The sequence below is a fragment of the Nannobrachium achirus genome (assembly GCF_963921795.1).
Source record: "Nannobrachium achirus genome assembly, chromosome: 11".
Lineage (NCBI taxonomy): Eukaryota > Metazoa > Chordata > Actinopteri > Myctophiformes > Myctophidae > Nannobrachium > Nannobrachium achirus.
Window position 1 is genome coordinate 29,575,017 of NC_137820.1, and position 18,097 is coordinate 29,593,113.

An 18,097-nucleotide genomic window follows, 5' to 3' on the forward strand; every position below is an offset into this window, starting at 1 on the left:
CTACTAACAAGGTTATCAGCTATCAGATATCCATAAGTTCATATTCATATAGTTGATGACCTTTGATTACCTATTAACCTTGTTTTTTGTAGCTGTTGTCGAGGAAACAAGCATTATGCGTGACGTCACCTTCGACTATAAATCTCACTGCAGTAGATTCTTAGATAATCACTCAACAGTTTAGAGATTCGTAGATAATCTCTCAGTATTTCCTTATAGATTCGTATTATCTTAGATAGATTCTCTGATTCACTAATTAGATTAGTATATACCGGTACTTATAAGATTTGTATCTCATCAATTTACCTATTATTACTTTTACCTCATTTACTCAGAAGAACTACAGAACCAGATTGAAGACTTTTAGTCAATTGAATTGAAAAGGGACTTTGACCTTATCAAATAAGTTATTATAGTAATATCATACTTGTATAATGGATAATATAGAAATCAGGGACAAATTGAATAGCCTTAAAATTATTTCATAAGGTTAAAGCCCCTTTTCAATTCAAATGACTAAAAGTCTTCAATATTCTGGTTATATTCAGTTGTACTGCAGTAAGTAAAGTAAAATACAATCTTATAAATAATCTATAAATAATGTAATCTAAATGGTAAATCTAGTGAATACAGGGAGATAATACAAATATCTAAGGAAATACTGGGAGATTATCTATGAATCTCTGAGAATCTTGTGTCTTCAGTTTTCTCCCAGAAACGAAACTTTAATAAAAAGATGCAATTGGAAATGGCAAGTGTGGTTGCCGTAATGCGATTCTTTTTTTAAAAAAGGGGAAAAAAAGAAAATGTGAATTTTCCCCATTCAAGTCAATGGGGAAAATGTATTCACTAATAAAATAAGGTAATATATGGAGATCTCTGTGTCAGTCCTTGTCCCTTTTATGCCCATTTATGGAGATCCCTGATGTCATCAATATAAAGGCCCATTCCCACTGGGCCAGATAACAGATATCTGGAGATATTTCTCCAGATATTTTTCCATGTAAAGTGGATGGTAGCTACAGATAAAAAAAAAGTCTACCACAGATATTTGCCACAGATACTTTTATCTGTGGCAAATATTTTTTTTATCTGTAGCTACCATCCACTTTGCATGGAAAAATATCTGGAGAAATATCTCCAGATATCTGTTATCTGGCCCAGTGGGAATGGGCCTTTAAGCCCATATATTGGAAAGCCCATATATGGACATACTGTGTCACTCTCATGTGGTCTACAGTATAATGTCAGACATCTATGATGTCAGCCATCTCCATATTTGGGAAAGGTTGACTTTTTAACTAGAAATACTGTTCCTACGAAACAGTGTGGGCCCGCTCGTGACCATATTCTGTAGCGTGCTAACTGTCATGTGAGGCTCAACCAATACTCCAGCTAACACCACTCCCAGACATTCCGCACCTCACTGGCTAAGGGCCATGCCTTTATACTGTCTGCGACGGAACTCTCTATATAAATAATGAAGATAACATACTGGTCTCGCCTTTCAGGCGAGCCCACAAAGAAGGACACCGACATACATACCCAGCCGATTGCAGTGCAGTACTTGCACGCTCTGCTGACGCAAGTAATAAATGGCAAACAGAATTAGTAAAAAAATAAAGAAAATCACATCACGTTAAAATCAGTATTTTACAATATTATTCCCTTGGTTCATGTATCATGTCTAGCCCAAAGAAAAACAATGATTAACCGTGAAATCAAAGGACAGAGTTGATGTATATGCTTGATTGAATGTATGTATTTGTGTTTTGTTGTTGCCATTGTTATACAAAACTAGACCAGGTCAACCTGGTTGTGCCAGACCCCTTGTCTGTCATCATCATTTATGACATCATGCCTTTTGTAGGCATGTCATCATCATGTCATCATCATATATACCCTTTATATAGAAAACCCGGACCGACAGACATTTGCTTATGTAGGCCTACCCATTTCATGGGTCTGGCAAAAAGAACAATAAATACACTGTTAAAATTAGTTTTTGAGTTGTTTTATTAGTGGAAATTCTACATGTTTTTCTTTGACACCTTTTCTGGAAATTGGAACCCAGTTACAAGGAGGTATGGGACTGGGAAATTGAGTCCAGGTGGAGACAAAACTAGAAGGTGCAATTCTGGGAAATTGCAAGTGTGGTTGCCCTGACGCGAGTCACAAAGAATTCACAGGGAAATGTATTCCATTTGTCCCGTTCATGCCCATATATGGATATCTCTGTAATAGTCTGTATCTGTCAGTCCTGATCCCTATTTGAGCGGTGCTAACCTTCCCGTCCTTGTCCCCTGATGTCATCAATATTAAGTCCATATCTTGGATTGCCCATAGGCCTATATAGACATACTGTGTCAGTCTCATGTGGTCTATGACGTCATCGCCATATTTGGGAAAGGTTTGCTTTTAGCATTTTCCCATTCCAGTGAATGGAGAAAATTAATTAACAAATAAGTTAATATAAATTACTATATAACATATCTCTTTTATGTTATAAAAAAAAAAATTCAAGCAACGAGTCCCGATGAAGCCGGTTGATTTGACATAAGGCCCAAGTGCGTGCCACCATAACTGTGGGAGGAGTAGCGCTGCAAAATAAAGTTGATCCGGAAAGATGGAAAGAAAGAAATAAAGTCGGACAAGTACTACTGTTAGGGCAACCACGCCAATAAGTTATAATTTCACACATCCATTCACACATTATACCGCAGGACAGTTGACTAAAGTGTTTCCTCAGTTGTGTTTAGTTCCTACTAATTATCTTCTTTCATTATTTATTACCAAACATAAAAGTATTTGTCCTGGTCCTTAAAACGTGTATTAAAATGTTTTAACTGAAAACTCCGCTCCAGTGAGCCATGGCAGGTTTTTTTCTCTCTGTGTTCTGAGGCCTTTTGACTTGCAAAGATAATAAACCTATATTCCTGTAGGTGTCGTAGTTCAGGCACTTAACTGTTTAACAGGTGATTAATAATCATCACCTCTTTTGGAACGCAATAACCAAAGTGGTAAATGGTAAATTGTGCATTGGAACGATACAAACACAGTGGAAAGTAACAGATGATGTGGACGTTGGGAGGCCAATGAACTTTTTTGATCCTAATTATTCAAAAAACTACAGATTACAGAAAAAACACTGAATGTTGAAAGTAAACTTTTTTCGTGTAATTGAGGTCAGGAAACATGAGAAAAAAATTGAGGTAAGACCTTTAGGTCATTTTTGATGTGCAGTTCAGGAGTCACACGCGCACACACACACACACACACACACACACACACACACACACACACACACACACACACACACACACACACACACACACACACACACACACATACATACATACATACAGTATATTCCCCCCCTATAATATATATGCGGTGGGTGAATAGTTGCCAATGTATGTTTCAAATTATTTTGATATGAAACGATTGTTAATGTATGTTAAGGCCTGCCCCCACTTCTGCCTGATGGGTGTTGTGAAAGATTATGTAATGGCATACGTTGGCACAGGGGGTGGGTGGCATAGCAGGGATGGCATAGCACTGTGTATAAAATGTAACAACTGGACAAACTATTTGGGAATGGGGTTGTTGGACAGAGGAGGACAGTCATGAGGGCTTCTCTACGCATACACCTGCTTTCATACCAGTACTTGACCTTGATATGGTTCTCTCCTTTCTCTGCTTTGTCTTACTCACCTTCCTCTTCTTGTGAGTCACAGGCAAAGTTTAATCTCAACAGAATCTACAAGGCTGGGGACTTTATTCTGGGTGGTTTGTTCAATATGCACCTACACTGTGCCGACCCTGATCTGTACTTCACCTCCAAGCCACAGGATCCTGCTTGCGATACGTGAGTATCACAAATACAATTGCAAGCAAGAAAACAGGGATCATTTTTGATAGGTTGACATATATTTCTACAAAGATTTTTACCTTATTCAAGGGTGGCATTTTGTCTGTTGTTAGTTTTAACATTCCAGGTTTCAAACGGGCCCAGACCATGGCTTTTGCTATTGCTGAGATCAACAGCAACCCCCGCCTAATACCCAACGTGACTCTGGGATACAGTCTCTATGATTCCTGTCATACACTTGGTGTGGCATTTCGTGCTGCGTTGTCAATGGTCAGTGGGAGAGAGGAGCAGTTTGACCTTGATGAGAGCTGTGCTGGGTCTCCTCCAGTGCTCGGTATTGTGGGTGATGATTCTTCAACAAATTCGATTGCCATATCTAGTATACTAGGTTTATACAGAGTGCCCATGGTAAGTGTCCCACTTGAAGCAATATTCATTTTGGTTATTCTTTCAATTACAAATCTAAAAACATGCTCGAAACACGTAGAACATATTTATTTGCAGGCAGAGCATGTGAGCAGAATAGGCAGAGTTGGAATGGAGCGTGAAGGAGGGTTTCAAGGTCAGAACAGTGTATCTGTGTTAGAGTCAGAGATTAGTTACCTAATTCTGAAAAGATTAATTCAACTGTGATCCACAAAATCTGATTCACGTTCAGTTATGTATTTATCATCAGTAACTTAATTTTTCCTACTATATTTGATTGCCATGTTGCCAGATTGGGCAAAGCTCTACGTAATGCCAGATTTTTTCAATCTATCTCAGTATCTGCTATAACTATAGTCTCAGTTATGAAATGTGTTATTAGGAATAAGATTGCATAATGATTGGTGTTACAGTCATAGTAGGCCATAAGGAATTTGGGCAACAATTAAGTATAATACAGAACAGATGTTTTTGTCCCTTTACAGGTTAGTTACCATGCCATGTGCTCCTGTTTGAGTGACTGGAATAGGTTCCCATCCTTCTTTAGAACTATTCCAAATTCTGCATCCCAGGTGAACAAAAGATCTGTCGGTATCAAGTTTACAAGAAGTCTACACAATTAGAGAATGTAGAAGAATTGTTATTTTGATCAACGTTGGCTTGTTATCTCTCCTCTGTTACCACATCAATACAGCATGGAATTGTGAACAAAATCTTTATCCAATGATAACAAAATATTCTTCTTTTCAAATGGTGGCTCAAATGCCAAATAAATAATGGACCTTGATATGAAAAGGGTTGAAAAAGCTCTAGTGTCATCGATATTTCATATCACCTGTCATGTGCTTGTGTATATGTCATAGTATATTAGAGAAACAGCACATTCGAGACGCGGAGCACTCGTGGTGCGGCACGGGGCGGAGCAAGCGGTCGCCACAACAACGTACTCCAGGCGGTGCGCCGCTCTATTGTCCACGACACTGCGAGCGGCTACCGAAGCCCCCCTGTATCCACGAAGCCCAAACGAGTTACGAGGCCCCCCTGGGTCCACGAAGCCCCAAGCGGCGCGAAGGCCAGCGGACCTTGGTCCTGCTCTTCGCCCCCGAGCGCCGCAGGCGCGAGTGGCCGCGAAGAGCGGGCCAGGGCCGCGCGGCCGGCGGAGCGCCGCGCGAGTTACGAAGCCGTGGTGAATGCAATCGTTATATTTATGCCCAGGCCGTAAGGCCTGGGCAAGCGCACGTTAAACGCCCTGTCCAAGTGACTACAATGGAGCTAATGGCTAGGCTAGGCTAGGCTAGGCTAGGCTAGGCTAGTAAATAAAGAGTAAACACTTCCGGTCTGCGGCGAGTTCAAAGCGTGACGTAACTCTCTTATATACACTCTGGTGAATGGCAGAGCAGTGGCTGACGTCGCCATCTGGTGGTGATTAGTGTGTGGTGAACGTCAAAACGAGTGCTCCTTGACAACTTTTACTGGTTTCTTGAACATACTGTAACATATATACTACCTACTCATCCCTGCATTCTTCATCCAATCAGATCCGAGCTATGCTCCAGATTATGAGGCGATTTGGGTGGACCTGGGTAGGACTGCTGTTTAACGATGACGCCTATGGCCACGATGCTGCCCGAATCTTCCAGTCTGACCTGGCCCAGTCTGGTTTGGGTTGTCTGGCCTATGTGGAGGTTGTGCCCTGGGACGGTGACCCGGCTGAACTCCAAAGGATTGTCTCTGTGATGAAGAAATCCACAGCTCGCGTGGTCTTTGAAATCGTATATGGGATCCATATGATTAAACTCATGGAGGAGGTTGGTGTTATGGACGGTACATACAATAATTTAGGGATTCATAATTATAAGGAATTAAGGAATCAGATTTGGCTCAAACAAAGGGTCTAACTTCCTTTAAAACCACTCTGAAAAAACACAGCCGGCTGCCACTCGAAACTGGTAACAATAAACCTAACCTTACCCTCCCCCTGACTCTCCTATTGTAATTACCTTTTATTTTGCCTTGTTTCTTTTACAACAGTTTTTCTGATGATATCTTCTGCATAGTACTGTATCCGATGTTCTATCTGTCTGTCATTCAATGTTATATAAGTTAAAAAAGGGATCTCAATGTAAACAAGCCAAGGCTTTCCTGAGCTTATCTATTTAGTTGACCTTGTACCAATGAACTGTACTGTCATGAAACTGTACCTTTTCCAATGCAAACTTCTAATAAATACTTCAATCAATCAATCAATCAATCAATCACAAATGAGTTATACATGAGAAGACATCCATTCACATAAACATTAGGTGATTCTTTTAAGTAAAATACAATAATTAATTTGGGTTCATCAATGATCAGTAACTGTATTTTCTTTTTAAATGCCATTGATCTCAGTACACAATAAGCAAACAAATAATGATGGTTTGATTATCACAAGCTATATTATCATAGTAATGATATAAGCCTATTGCATTTGTCTCGGTATGTTATAGAACACTGGGTTATAGCTGTGCTCTTTTATCTTTAAAATGGGTATATATTCATATATTTTGTAAAAAAAAACAGGTGGTAAAGCAGAATGTTACAGGTCTGCAATGGATATCCGATGTGGGTTGGATGACGGCTAAAACACTCCAGACTCCTCACTTCATGCCTTACCTGAGAGTTCTGGGTCTTGCTGTCCATCGTGGAGAGATAGCAGGTCTCAAGGATTTCTTCTTAAACATACATCCTGATAATGACCTTGACAACAGCCATGAAAATACCTTAGTGAGTGTTTTTATTTTATTTTGTATTTAAAGTCTCTCGCCAACTTGGGTAATCCAAGGGTAACTTATAGGGAACACAAAAAGTTACAAAAATGTGACAGAAACTAGCCAGGGGTGTGGAGCACTTTTACTCAATGTCCCTGCATACTTCCTCTTTCATTTAGTGTGGCTCTGATTAGTGTGGTTGCCCTAATGGGGCATCACACTATAGTACTTATTATTTATTATTCAAGAGTGACCAAAGGTTTGGCATGGATCTCCTCCCACAGTTTTTGTGCCACACACTCGTGCCATATGTCAAATCGACCAGCTTCATCAGGAATGGTGCAGAATCATTTTCTGTAGAGAAAAGTTGTAAAAAAGTTGTCCAATTGCATCTTTCTAGCTGGTGTCTGTTGTGTGATGCCATACCTGTCTGAGTTACGTGCCCTATGTCAAACCTGTTTTCAGTGAGTGCCGGTCTGAAGACTGGATTTTAGTTGCAAAACTCTATATTACTGTTTTGGAGATATGCAGAGAACAAGGTTATACAAAGGGGCACTCCACCACTTTTCAACCTATGTTCATATAATTGATCCTCACTCAAAAATAGCTTTTCTTTTTTTCTTTTTTTTTTTTTTTTTCAGAGGAGGGCTGTGGGCAGGTCAGAAACCCATAGTCTTGTGACATCATCGATTGCCAATCCAGCTTATAGAAACTGCAGGCTTTCTATTCCTGAAAAGTTGCAATTTTAAAGTGGAAGCCATTGTTCTCGCGATAATAAAAATCTTTTTTTTTTTTTTCAAATATATTGATAAAAACATTTTTTGGGAAAATGATGATGTCACAAGACTATGGATTCTGAACTTCCCACAGCTCTCCTAGGAGACTTGGACTAAGTAGAAAAAAATTGTGATATTTTATCATGACCATTAGTGAGGACCTATTATATGAAGACAGGTTGAAAATTGGTGAACTACTCCTATACAAGGATGTTCAGGAAGACTTCAAACAGACATCAACCCAACAAAAACACAATGTTAGGAGGAATGGGTCTTAAGTTGCAATTTCACAGAGATGTATTGCGTTTCTTCAGGTGAGGCAGTTTTGGGAGCACACATTTCAGTGTAAATTTGCACCCCTTCCATCAGAGTGGGTGGATGCTGGTGGAAGGGTGTGTACTGGACAAGAGGACCTCGGAACAGCAGAAACTCCCCTGTTGGATGTGTCTGACCTCAGGACAGAGTATAATGTGTACAAGGCTGTGTATGCTGTGGCCCATGCCCTCCATGACATGTTGCAATGTGTGCCAGGAAAAGGGCCTTTCACTGGGCACAGCTGTGCCACTTTGCAGTCAATACAGCCATGGCAGGTGTAATATTAATTCACAGTTAACTGTTGATGTTTCTAGTTGGATTCTAATTGACAGTAACAATGTATATAAATATGATGCATGCAAAGTGTAAAGACCCCTCCCTTTCATGAAACACAAAAACAATAAAAATAAGCTAATACCACATGCGATAGGGCCTTTCTGTGTGGAGTTTGCATGTTCTCCCCGTGTCTCCTAGGGTTGATACCCTCACAAAAACATGCAGTAATCCTGGTCTCAATAATGCCTCCCCCTGGCCAGCCGGGGTGCTTGATGGAGGGGAAAGGAACTGGTTGGAATAACGTGTTCCTTCCACGTGCTACGTCCATCCCGGGGAAATCCCCCCTGTCAGGTGAAAAGAAACAACTTGTGTACTACTCATGCATTGAAGGAAGCATGAGGTCAGTGCGTTGTCTCCCCAGGCGCGGTAGAGGGAGAGCAGAGCCCAGGATTACATAGGCAATTGGCACTGGGTGAAAAATGGGTTGCAAAATCGTGGGATAAAAATTATAGATTAAAAAAATAATACCACATTTGACAGGTCCAATCCTTGCAAACGTCTATCAATCTTGAGTACCCTACTCCAGTGTTTCTCAACCACTGTGCCTGGGGACCTTTGTGCCCCTGAGAAGGGTCAAGTGTGCCCCTTAAAACTGCTTGAAAGCCAGTATTGTATTTATCATTCTAAAAATGCTTTAAACTAGTGAAAACAGCCGATCTACAAGTACACAACGCCTCGCAGTGCGAGGCGATGTGTGCTTGTAGATCTGCTGTTTTCACTACTGTTGTGCGACAGCTTTACTTTGCGAAGAAACGTACACATTTGAAACTTGGAGATACAAGGCTTCTTCCCGACAGTGACGATATTTACACCCCCGTATTATGTTGGTGTGCCCATGGATTCTTGGGACATGAAAAGTGTGCCCATGCAGAAAAAAGGTTGAGAAACACTGCCCTACTCCACCCCAGGAACAGAAGACTGGGGCCTGATACGGGCCTGATACGGGCCTCTACATAATTTTGCTTATTAATATTTCTAGCTTGTGTATTACCTGGAAAAGATCAACTTCACCACATCAACTGGCGATCATGTAACATTTGATGAGAATGGTGATGCTTTGCCAATCTATGATGTCATTAACTGGATGTGGCTCCCTGATGGAAGTGCAAAGGTTAACAACGTAGGTGTGTTCAAGAAGTCAGCCTCCGGAGATGAAGAACTCATCCTCGATGAAGACAAAATATTCTGGAGCTTTGAATCCAAAAAGGTCACTTTTTGTAGAATATCTAGTTTATCATGATGTGATTGTGAATGTAATTTGGTTTGGACATAAATTGATCATTGTTACGTTCCTCTGTAGCCTCCTCGGTCAGTGTGCAGTGAGAGCTGTTCCCCTGGAACCCGTCTGGCCAGAAAGAAAGGAGAACCTGTCTGCTGCTTTGACTGCATTGCTTGCTCTGGGGGAGAGATCAGCAATGAGACTGGTAGGTTTACATTATGTAGCTATGTACAATATCGTCACTGTCGGGCAGAAACCTTGTATCTCCAAGTTTCAAATTTGTACTTTGTTCACCAAGCAAAGCCCTGCTTCATCATACAAGGCTGTTGCACAAATGTAGTGAAAACAGCCGATCTACAAGCACACAACGCCTTGCGGTGCGAGGTGTTGTGTGCTTGTAGATCTGCTATTTTCACTAGTTTAGTTCATTTTTAAAATGATGAATACAAAACGAACGGTCTTGGACATACAAGGTTTCCACCCGACAACGACAATATCGTAGGTTACATTAAAGGTGATACACCATGCATTTAAAAAGTATTTATGTCATATTGTTTATGTCCCAAAAACGTTTTTCAAAAGGTTTGAGGCTAAATTACCACTCCTGAATAGAGAGCCTCTCTCATTTTTGAATGGCTCTCAGAGCATTTCAGCTGCAGTACCACCTTTGGCCTGAACTGCGCCCCCCCCCCCCCCCCCCAAATAAAAAAAAAAAAAAAAATCTTTGATTTTTTTTTGTGATGACGTCACAATCGGCAGATGACGTCACAATCGGCAGCAAATCTGGATAGCCTGTTTTGAGAACCCGTGGGATACTTTTAACCTTCGCCTTCTCAAAACCAGAGAAAGACACAACGGTCAGAAATGGGACTTTGTGAGGATAGAAGGTGCTAGTGGGACCCCAAAAAAAGGTTTTAAAATAGGAAAAGTGAAATTTCATGGTGTATCACCTTTAAGGAAAATACTGCACTTGTCTGTTCTGTTAATATCTCCCTCTTTGTTAGACTCTACAGGGTGCACCAGTTGTCCAGAGGACTTCTGGTCCAGTCCCCAGCGTGACCACTGTGTCCCTAAGAGCATAGAGTTCCTCTCCTACCACGAGGCCCTGGGAATCTCCTTGACAACCATCTCATTGCTGGGCACATTTACCTGTGCCATTGTCCTGGGAATCTTCATCTATCACCGAGACACACCCATGGTACGCGCCAACAACTCAGAACTCAGCTTCCTTCTCTTGTTGTCCCTCAAACTGTGTTTCCTGTGTTCACTGCTGTTCATTGGACAACCCAGACTCTGGACTTGTCAGCTGAGACATGCAGTGTTTGGGATCAGCTTTGTGATGTGTATCGCTTGTATCCTGGTAAAGACTATGGTGGTGTTGGCCGTGTTCAAGACCTCCAAGCCTGGAGGAGCAGACATTATGAAGTGGTTTGGTGCAATGCAGCAGAGAGGAACAGTTCTGGCTCTTACTGTCGTCCAGGGAATTATCTGCTTAGCGTGGCTTTTATCATCCTCACCAACTACTCATAAAAACAAAAAATACCACCGTAATAAGATTGTCTTTGAGTGTGTGGTGGGATCAACAGTTGGGTTTGCAGTGTTACTGGGTTATATTGGTTTACTGGCACTCCTCAGCTTCCTTCTTGCATTCATGGCAAGGAATCTTCCAGACAACTTCAATGAAGCCAAGTTAATCACTTTTAGCATGTTGATCTTCTGTGCCGTGTGGATAGCCTTCATCCCAGCATATATCAGCTCTCCAGGCAAATATGCTGATGTTGTAGAAATCTTTGCTATCTTAGCATCCAGTTATGGCCTTTTGGTGGTGTTGTTTGGACCAAAGTGTTATATAATCCTTTTGAAACCTGTGAGAAACACCAAGAAGTCCATCATGGGTCGAGATGCCACCAAGACATAGAAGCAGAATGACAATGCATTTTCTTTGTGTATTTTATTTATTTTGTGTGTATATGAATATATAATATATCATTTTGTTAGTTGTATATTCTGAACTAAGCTTAAAGTACTATTAAAATGCAAACATATGAATAAACATTGGTGAAATGGAATTAGCCTACCCTTCTTTAAAGGCAACATTTTACATGGATATGTAATCATGGCAGAAAAAGAACAACTCAGTAAATTCACGTTAGGAGTTCCAGCCAAGGAATCCATTAAAGTGTTAAAGTATAACCACATTGAATTGCAACACAGGCATGTATTTTGTAAAGGAAGCCACTTCTCATGATTATAAGAGTGCATTTATATTAAACCATCCACTTGTATTAAAACACTATTAAAAAGCTCGGCCAAAGTCACAGATAACATTTTAATTTATTTTAAAATAATCTGTTTAAATCACAATCTAAATTGTTAACTGCTAACACCAGTACAGGCTGGTAAAAAAGGCCACAGGTTCCGGTTTGAATGAGTTAAAGCTGCTTTGTTTCATGTGTTCAGAATGGTCAAATGTTCTGAAAATAATATGCAGCATCCACTATTTTTCAAACGCTTGTTTTCAACTGCTGGTCAATCTCATTTACCTGTATATCTCTCCCCTCCCGTCCCCTTGCTTCCCACTATGATGTATTCAGTGCAATAAAAGCACACGTGAGCATTCACTTTAGGTAGTAAAGTAATGTCATCAACACATTCATGGGGACACTCCTTTTCAGTGAGACAGAGCTTTGTCATTGCTAGCAGCTTAGCACAGTAACTCATCAATTGTTTTCTCCATTATTCAGGCCGGTTTAATTAGGTTTGTATTGATACATCACTTATTGCTAAGATGTTGATGTGCTGCTGTGGAGGTGAGCTCCACCGTTCTTATGAGTTCCCTGAATAACTGGTCTAATTGTTAACCCATCCTATGAAAATATTCGATCAACTGAGCAGTATTTATTTCCCTTTTCCTCTAAAGATATTGTCTATGATTCTAGTGTCAGACGAATTAACTGATGGTCATTGCTATCCTTTATGCCCTATTGCTAGCGGGGCTGTATACAAATATTCTATCACACTATAACCACAAGCAATTTTGTTTGTTAGTCATAGTATCAACAAGTAAAATTGTTTCCCTGAAACAAATCTTCAGCACCCTCGATCTTTTAATATTCTGGTCAAGTGAAAATTAAACAATACACGTTCATTGTTTGGTATGCATACAAATGATCTGAAAACTTTAGTTACTTTTCAGACATAAATTATAATATTACCAGTAAGACTCCCTAATCGGGAGATAAGCGACCGTTGGTCGCTTATCTCCATAAATAGGCCAAAAAGTAGTTTGTGCAAAATCGTCCTGATGGTGGCGCTAGATGGGACAGATGCGTTGTGATTACATGACTGTAGAGATACTGTGTACTGGTGTGCATGATTTTAGGGCAAAATCTGTAGGAGCAGGGTGACTGTAGAGATACTGTGTAGTGGTTTGTGTGATTTTAGGGCAAATTTTGGCAAGATGCAAGCTCTCCTGCTAAAAGTAGACACACCCACAGGCAGATCTTGATAGTGGACCCAGGTCTGTTTATTTAAGCATGGAGGCTCATCCTTCCTGGACTCCCTGGTGTGAAGGGGTGTGTGTGTGTGTGTGTGTGTGTGTGTGTGTGTGTGTGTGTGTGTGTGTGTGTGTGTGTGTGTGTGTGTGTGTGTGTGTGTGTGTGTGTGTGTGTGTGTGTGTGTGTGTGAGAGAGAACAGTGGCAACATTCCTTGCCACTTGGCAGGTCACACATTATGTTTGAGAGAGAGAGAGAGAGTGTGTGTGTGTGTGTGTGTGTGTGTGTGTGTGTGTGTGTGTGTGTGTGTGTGTGTGTGTGTGTGTGTGTGACACAGAGAGAGCAGCCCCGTTGGGGTGGTCATTTGGTCATTTTTGCACATTTGGTAATTTTTTACACCTGGGGGTCCCCCAGGGACCTGGGGGTCCCCGAAACTCCGGGGGTCCTTGGAGGTTGTAGTTTGGCAGGCAAGGAGTGTGTGTGCAAAATCTGGCATGGATCGGGGCAACGGTTGCAGAGATATGAGCAGGGCAAAAGTGTGACGTGTGACGTGTGACAGAGGGAGTGACGGAGTGACGGAGGGACAGCCGGTGGAGGTTTGGATAGTGTGCAAGTAACTGCGACCTACGGTCGCAATAAAACATACATAACCCACTTTAGCCCTATTGTATACTTTGGCTGTTTGAAAATAGCCGATTGACAAGCTCACAAGATCCATGCTTGTAGATCTGTGAGCTTGTAGATCGGCAATTTTCAAACATTTTGCACCTTTACTTTGAGTACTTTAAGTACATTTAGATGCCAATACTTTTTAACTTTTACTCAAGTACATTTTTAATTCTGTAGGCCTACTCTTTCCACCACTGCAGGTTTCATCCCAAGTAACCCACATGATGCAATAGACCCGAAAGACAAAGACAGGTTCCAGTGGGAACCTAGACATGAAAGAGTGGAGGATTAGGCCGTTAAAGGTGTTTTTTCTTGGCTAGTTAACATGGCTGAGGTGTGAGGGAAAACAAAGGTGAAGCCTAAGGCAACTTCAACTCCCAAATGATAGTCCCTTAGAACCTGAGTGATGTCATCTGACAGGCAGCTAAACACACACAAACATCTTGTTTTTTTTTTATTAACCCAGGTCTCTGATACATATGACTAGGCCATGTACTGTAAAAGCCACAAGGTTTAAAAAGAACCCTGTACAATAACCAGAAACCAGGTATACTATAGAAATCCTTCAGCACTTGGACTACCAGGGAATTAGTTACTTGCGCCAGCAGAACGCGCAAGTACTGCGTTCGGCTGCGTATGTCGGTATGTAAGTTGGTAGGTATGTAGGTTGTTAGGTAGCCGTGTGTGTTGTCCAAAAATCATGCAGATCGGTATACAGTAAACGAAACGGGTATTTCTTACATTGATGCTCCTACATATTATCATGCAAGCACCAGTTAAAGTTACTTTCCATCCCTCATATACTGTGTGCAGTGCACATCCCATAACCCACACACTGCACATCATTTCAGAGCTCATATCTTTGAACGGGTAAGGGCTAGTTTTAATAATACATTATTCATTATACTTCTTGCAAGAGTTTGGCTCCTATACATTTGATAGGGCTTTTTATGGTTATGCAAAGAATCTGACTTGTCCAAGGCAGCCAGGTAAGGCTGGTGGTAACACATACTTAAAGGACCATACAGTCAAGTGTTACAGTATATGATGCTATGGTATGAATGAGGGGGCCCATAGATTAATCGGGGTAGATAACATAACAGTTATGTTATCTACCCCGGTTTATCTACTACCACTACATTGTTGTAATGCGTGGACATTAGAAAATGTAATGTTGTTGTTGTTTTGATGTCTTATAGATAAACTGAGGAGCTAAACACTTACAGTATAATATGTATCATGGTGTTTTAGGAATATTTGGAGTTATTTTTTACATGAACGAATAAAATAGTGTCTGGCAAATAGCGCAACGTTAATAACAGGGACGTGGTCACACGGTGGCTCAAGCTGAGGGGCCCTCCTAGCTCAGGGGCCCCTGGGCCTGGGCCCATTGTGCCCGTTGGGTAATCCATCCCTGCCAGCATTTCTGGCAACATCATCATTAACAGCCAATGAGGGACCAGCATTCCTGGTGATGCAAGTGGTGATATCACTGGCATCGCCAGTGGTAATGCCAGTGGTGAGCGCACCTCATCGCGCGCACTGCATGCGCACAATTAGGCCATACATGGCCTACTTGTGCACAAGCCAAGGCCAAGTTGGCACCTCGACAGAGTGCAGTTCTATTTATGTCTGTGTATATGTGGCGGAGAGAGTCGCAGCCCCAGCCTGAAGCCTCAAAAGTCTAGCATCTGCTTTCGTTCCATAGGGATATCCCTTTGGAGTGATGGTTAAGATATTGGACTTTCACGCGGGAGACCCGGGTTCAAAGCCAGGTGGGGAGGTTCGGATCACCTCCGTTACATTGGTGCCGTAACCCGGATCTGGGCTTCCCCGTAGGAGGAGGTCAAAGGGGGGTGAGTGTGGCGGAGAGAGTCGCAGCCCCAGCCTGAAGCCTCAAAAGTCTAGTATCTGCTCTGGTTTCATAGGGATATCCCTTTGGAGTGATGGTTAAGATATTGGACTTTCACGCGGGAGACCCGGGTTCAAAGCCGGGTGGGGGAGGTTCGGATCACCTCCGTTACATATAGATATATAGTATGAACAGTATCAGCATAAACAATGATGTTAAATCAACTGAGAAACAAACATAAAATATAGCTGCAAGCAGCAATAAAGTGGCCAAGGCAGAGAAAGCAGGAAAGCAAAAAAGCATCAAGGGAAAGCAAAGAAGAAATCAAAGAAAAACTAGAAGCAGTGTTCTTCCGAGCAGGTCTCCGGCAGGTCAGGTGTTTTTTTTTTTTTTTTGGTGGTGGTGACTGAAAAGGGTACCACGTGTTCTTGGGCCTTTCACGGCAATCGGACGCTGCATGCGGGATTTGAGGCATTTTGTGCCAAAAATTTGTTTTGCAAAAATTTACCCGCTGGTGGTGCTATAACAGGCCAATGTGGGTGGCATCTGTTCCTTGGTCTAGTGGGAATGTGTGTGCAAAATCTCACACACATAGCAGGCTGCGTTTGAGACATTTTGTTCAAAAAAGAGCAATCCTGCAAACCTTGGAATTCAATGTTAGCCAATTAGATAGAATATGATATCTGACAAATCCGTCATGATTACATCACTGTAGAGATACTGTGTACTGATTTGTGTGATTTTCGGATGTAATCTGAAGGAGTAATATCGAAGAATGTGTTTTATATACTGTAAGTCGGCCTTCTGGTGGCGCTATAAATGGCAGATGTGAAAAATGCAGGGCACAGGTTTTTCCTTGGCCTCTGGGAAGTGTGCTTACAAAGTTTTACACTAATCGGTGGTTATAGGTAAAAGCACAAATTGGCCTCTACACAACATGTATGCAAAAGACTGTAGGCCTATATGCAACAGACATAAAAAACTGTGATACTATGCACCTGGACAGTTTGATGATGTACATCAGGGGTCCTCAAATACAAATCTTGAAGGTCCACAAATATTCTTTTGAAACAGGTCCGGGTCCGGGGAAAAAATAAAACAATTAAATATATATATATATATATATATATATATATATATATATATATATATATATATATATATATATATTTGCTTACTTGTCAGTCTGGAAAGTACTGACAGTCTGGAAATGTTCTACTTGCCCTCAGGTCATGGCCACTTGCCCTCAGTATTGTTCATCTTACATAATTAGAGATCCCTTTCTTCATTTTTTTTACATTGGCTAATGTTTTTATTTATTTTTTTCTAGTTTGTTGATGCAGTAATGGTCTTTTTCCGCTTCTTTCTTTATTAATAAAAGGGTCCTCAAATTATGACTTCACTGTCATCTGGGCTGGGGACTCCTCCAAAATCATTTGGGGGCCTTACTTGATTGAAGAGAAACAACCCATTAAAGCAGGGAGAACAGAATGTTCAAAGTGGAGCAGAGATATTTTGCGCTAGTGCTCTGGTTTCTTTTAACAAACTGGGATAATCTTCGAATAATTTATGCTTGTGTCGCAACGTGAATATCGATATGAAAACAAGGTGTCTCGTGGCTCACTCTTGTACAGAGTACTGCGTGCGGCTCGCTGTCGCTGCATATCCATGCAGAAAGAGAGGCCGCCGTCACGTCGCGACAAACTCTGGTCTCTGTAGATAAGATTACAATCCTGCAAACGTATTCACGTTGATGATGTTTGCGTGAATGAAACGCCACTGATTTATAACTAGTTGCATTGTTGGTGGCTGAAGCTACTGCTGCTGCTGCTGCTCCGTAAACTTCCGCGGTCTGTGGTGACAGTCTATCAGCGCATCGTTGTCATAGAGATGACAACCCATAATAATCTGTTGCCCGGCATCAGCCAATCAGCGTCTCTCTCTCTCACACACACACACTCTCAGCGCATGCAATGAAAGTGAATGAATCCAACGAGAAGTGGAAACAAAACGTGGAGATATTTTTCCACTTTTTACTATAATTCGTCCTGGGTCCGGTCGGCGGTGCCTCGCGGTCCAGACATGGACCGCGGTCCGCCTATTGAGGACCCCTGATGTACATAGTAAGCCTTGCTGAGCTATGAAGACCATATGAATCGGCCGAGCCATGAATCTCATAGGGCAGGAGCCTATCTCCTGTAGCGTATGGCAGCTTGATGTACAAGTACACCCCCTGGACATGACGCTAGTATGTCACAGGGACTTACCCCCAATCCAACCCTTGATGCTGAGTTTCAAGCAGGGAGGCACTGGGTCCCGTGTTTTAGAATTTTTGGTATGACACGTCCCAGGTTTGAACCCGGATCTCCCAGTCTCAGGGCAGACACT

General features: G+C 41.6%; 1 protein-coding gene across 1 annotated transcript; it reads left to right on the forward strand.

Moving 5' to 3' along the window:
• Positions 1-3,800: 3,800 nt before the first annotated feature.
• On the forward strand, positions 3,801-11,611 carry LOC308294265 (extracellular calcium-sensing receptor-like; the record flags this gene model as incomplete). Its single annotated transcript, XM_080736992.1, has 9 exons — positions 3,801-3,868; positions 3,985-4,279; positions 4,783-4,869; positions 5,836-6,105; positions 6,860-7,063; positions 8,138-8,413; positions 9,454-9,681; positions 9,775-9,898; positions 10,698-11,611. 9 exons carry the CDS (start codon positions 3,801-3,803, stop codon positions 11,609-11,611), a joined length of 2,466 nt encoding a protein of 821 aa, XP_080593118.1.
• Between the last annotated feature and the right edge of the window lie 6,486 nt (positions 11,612-18,097).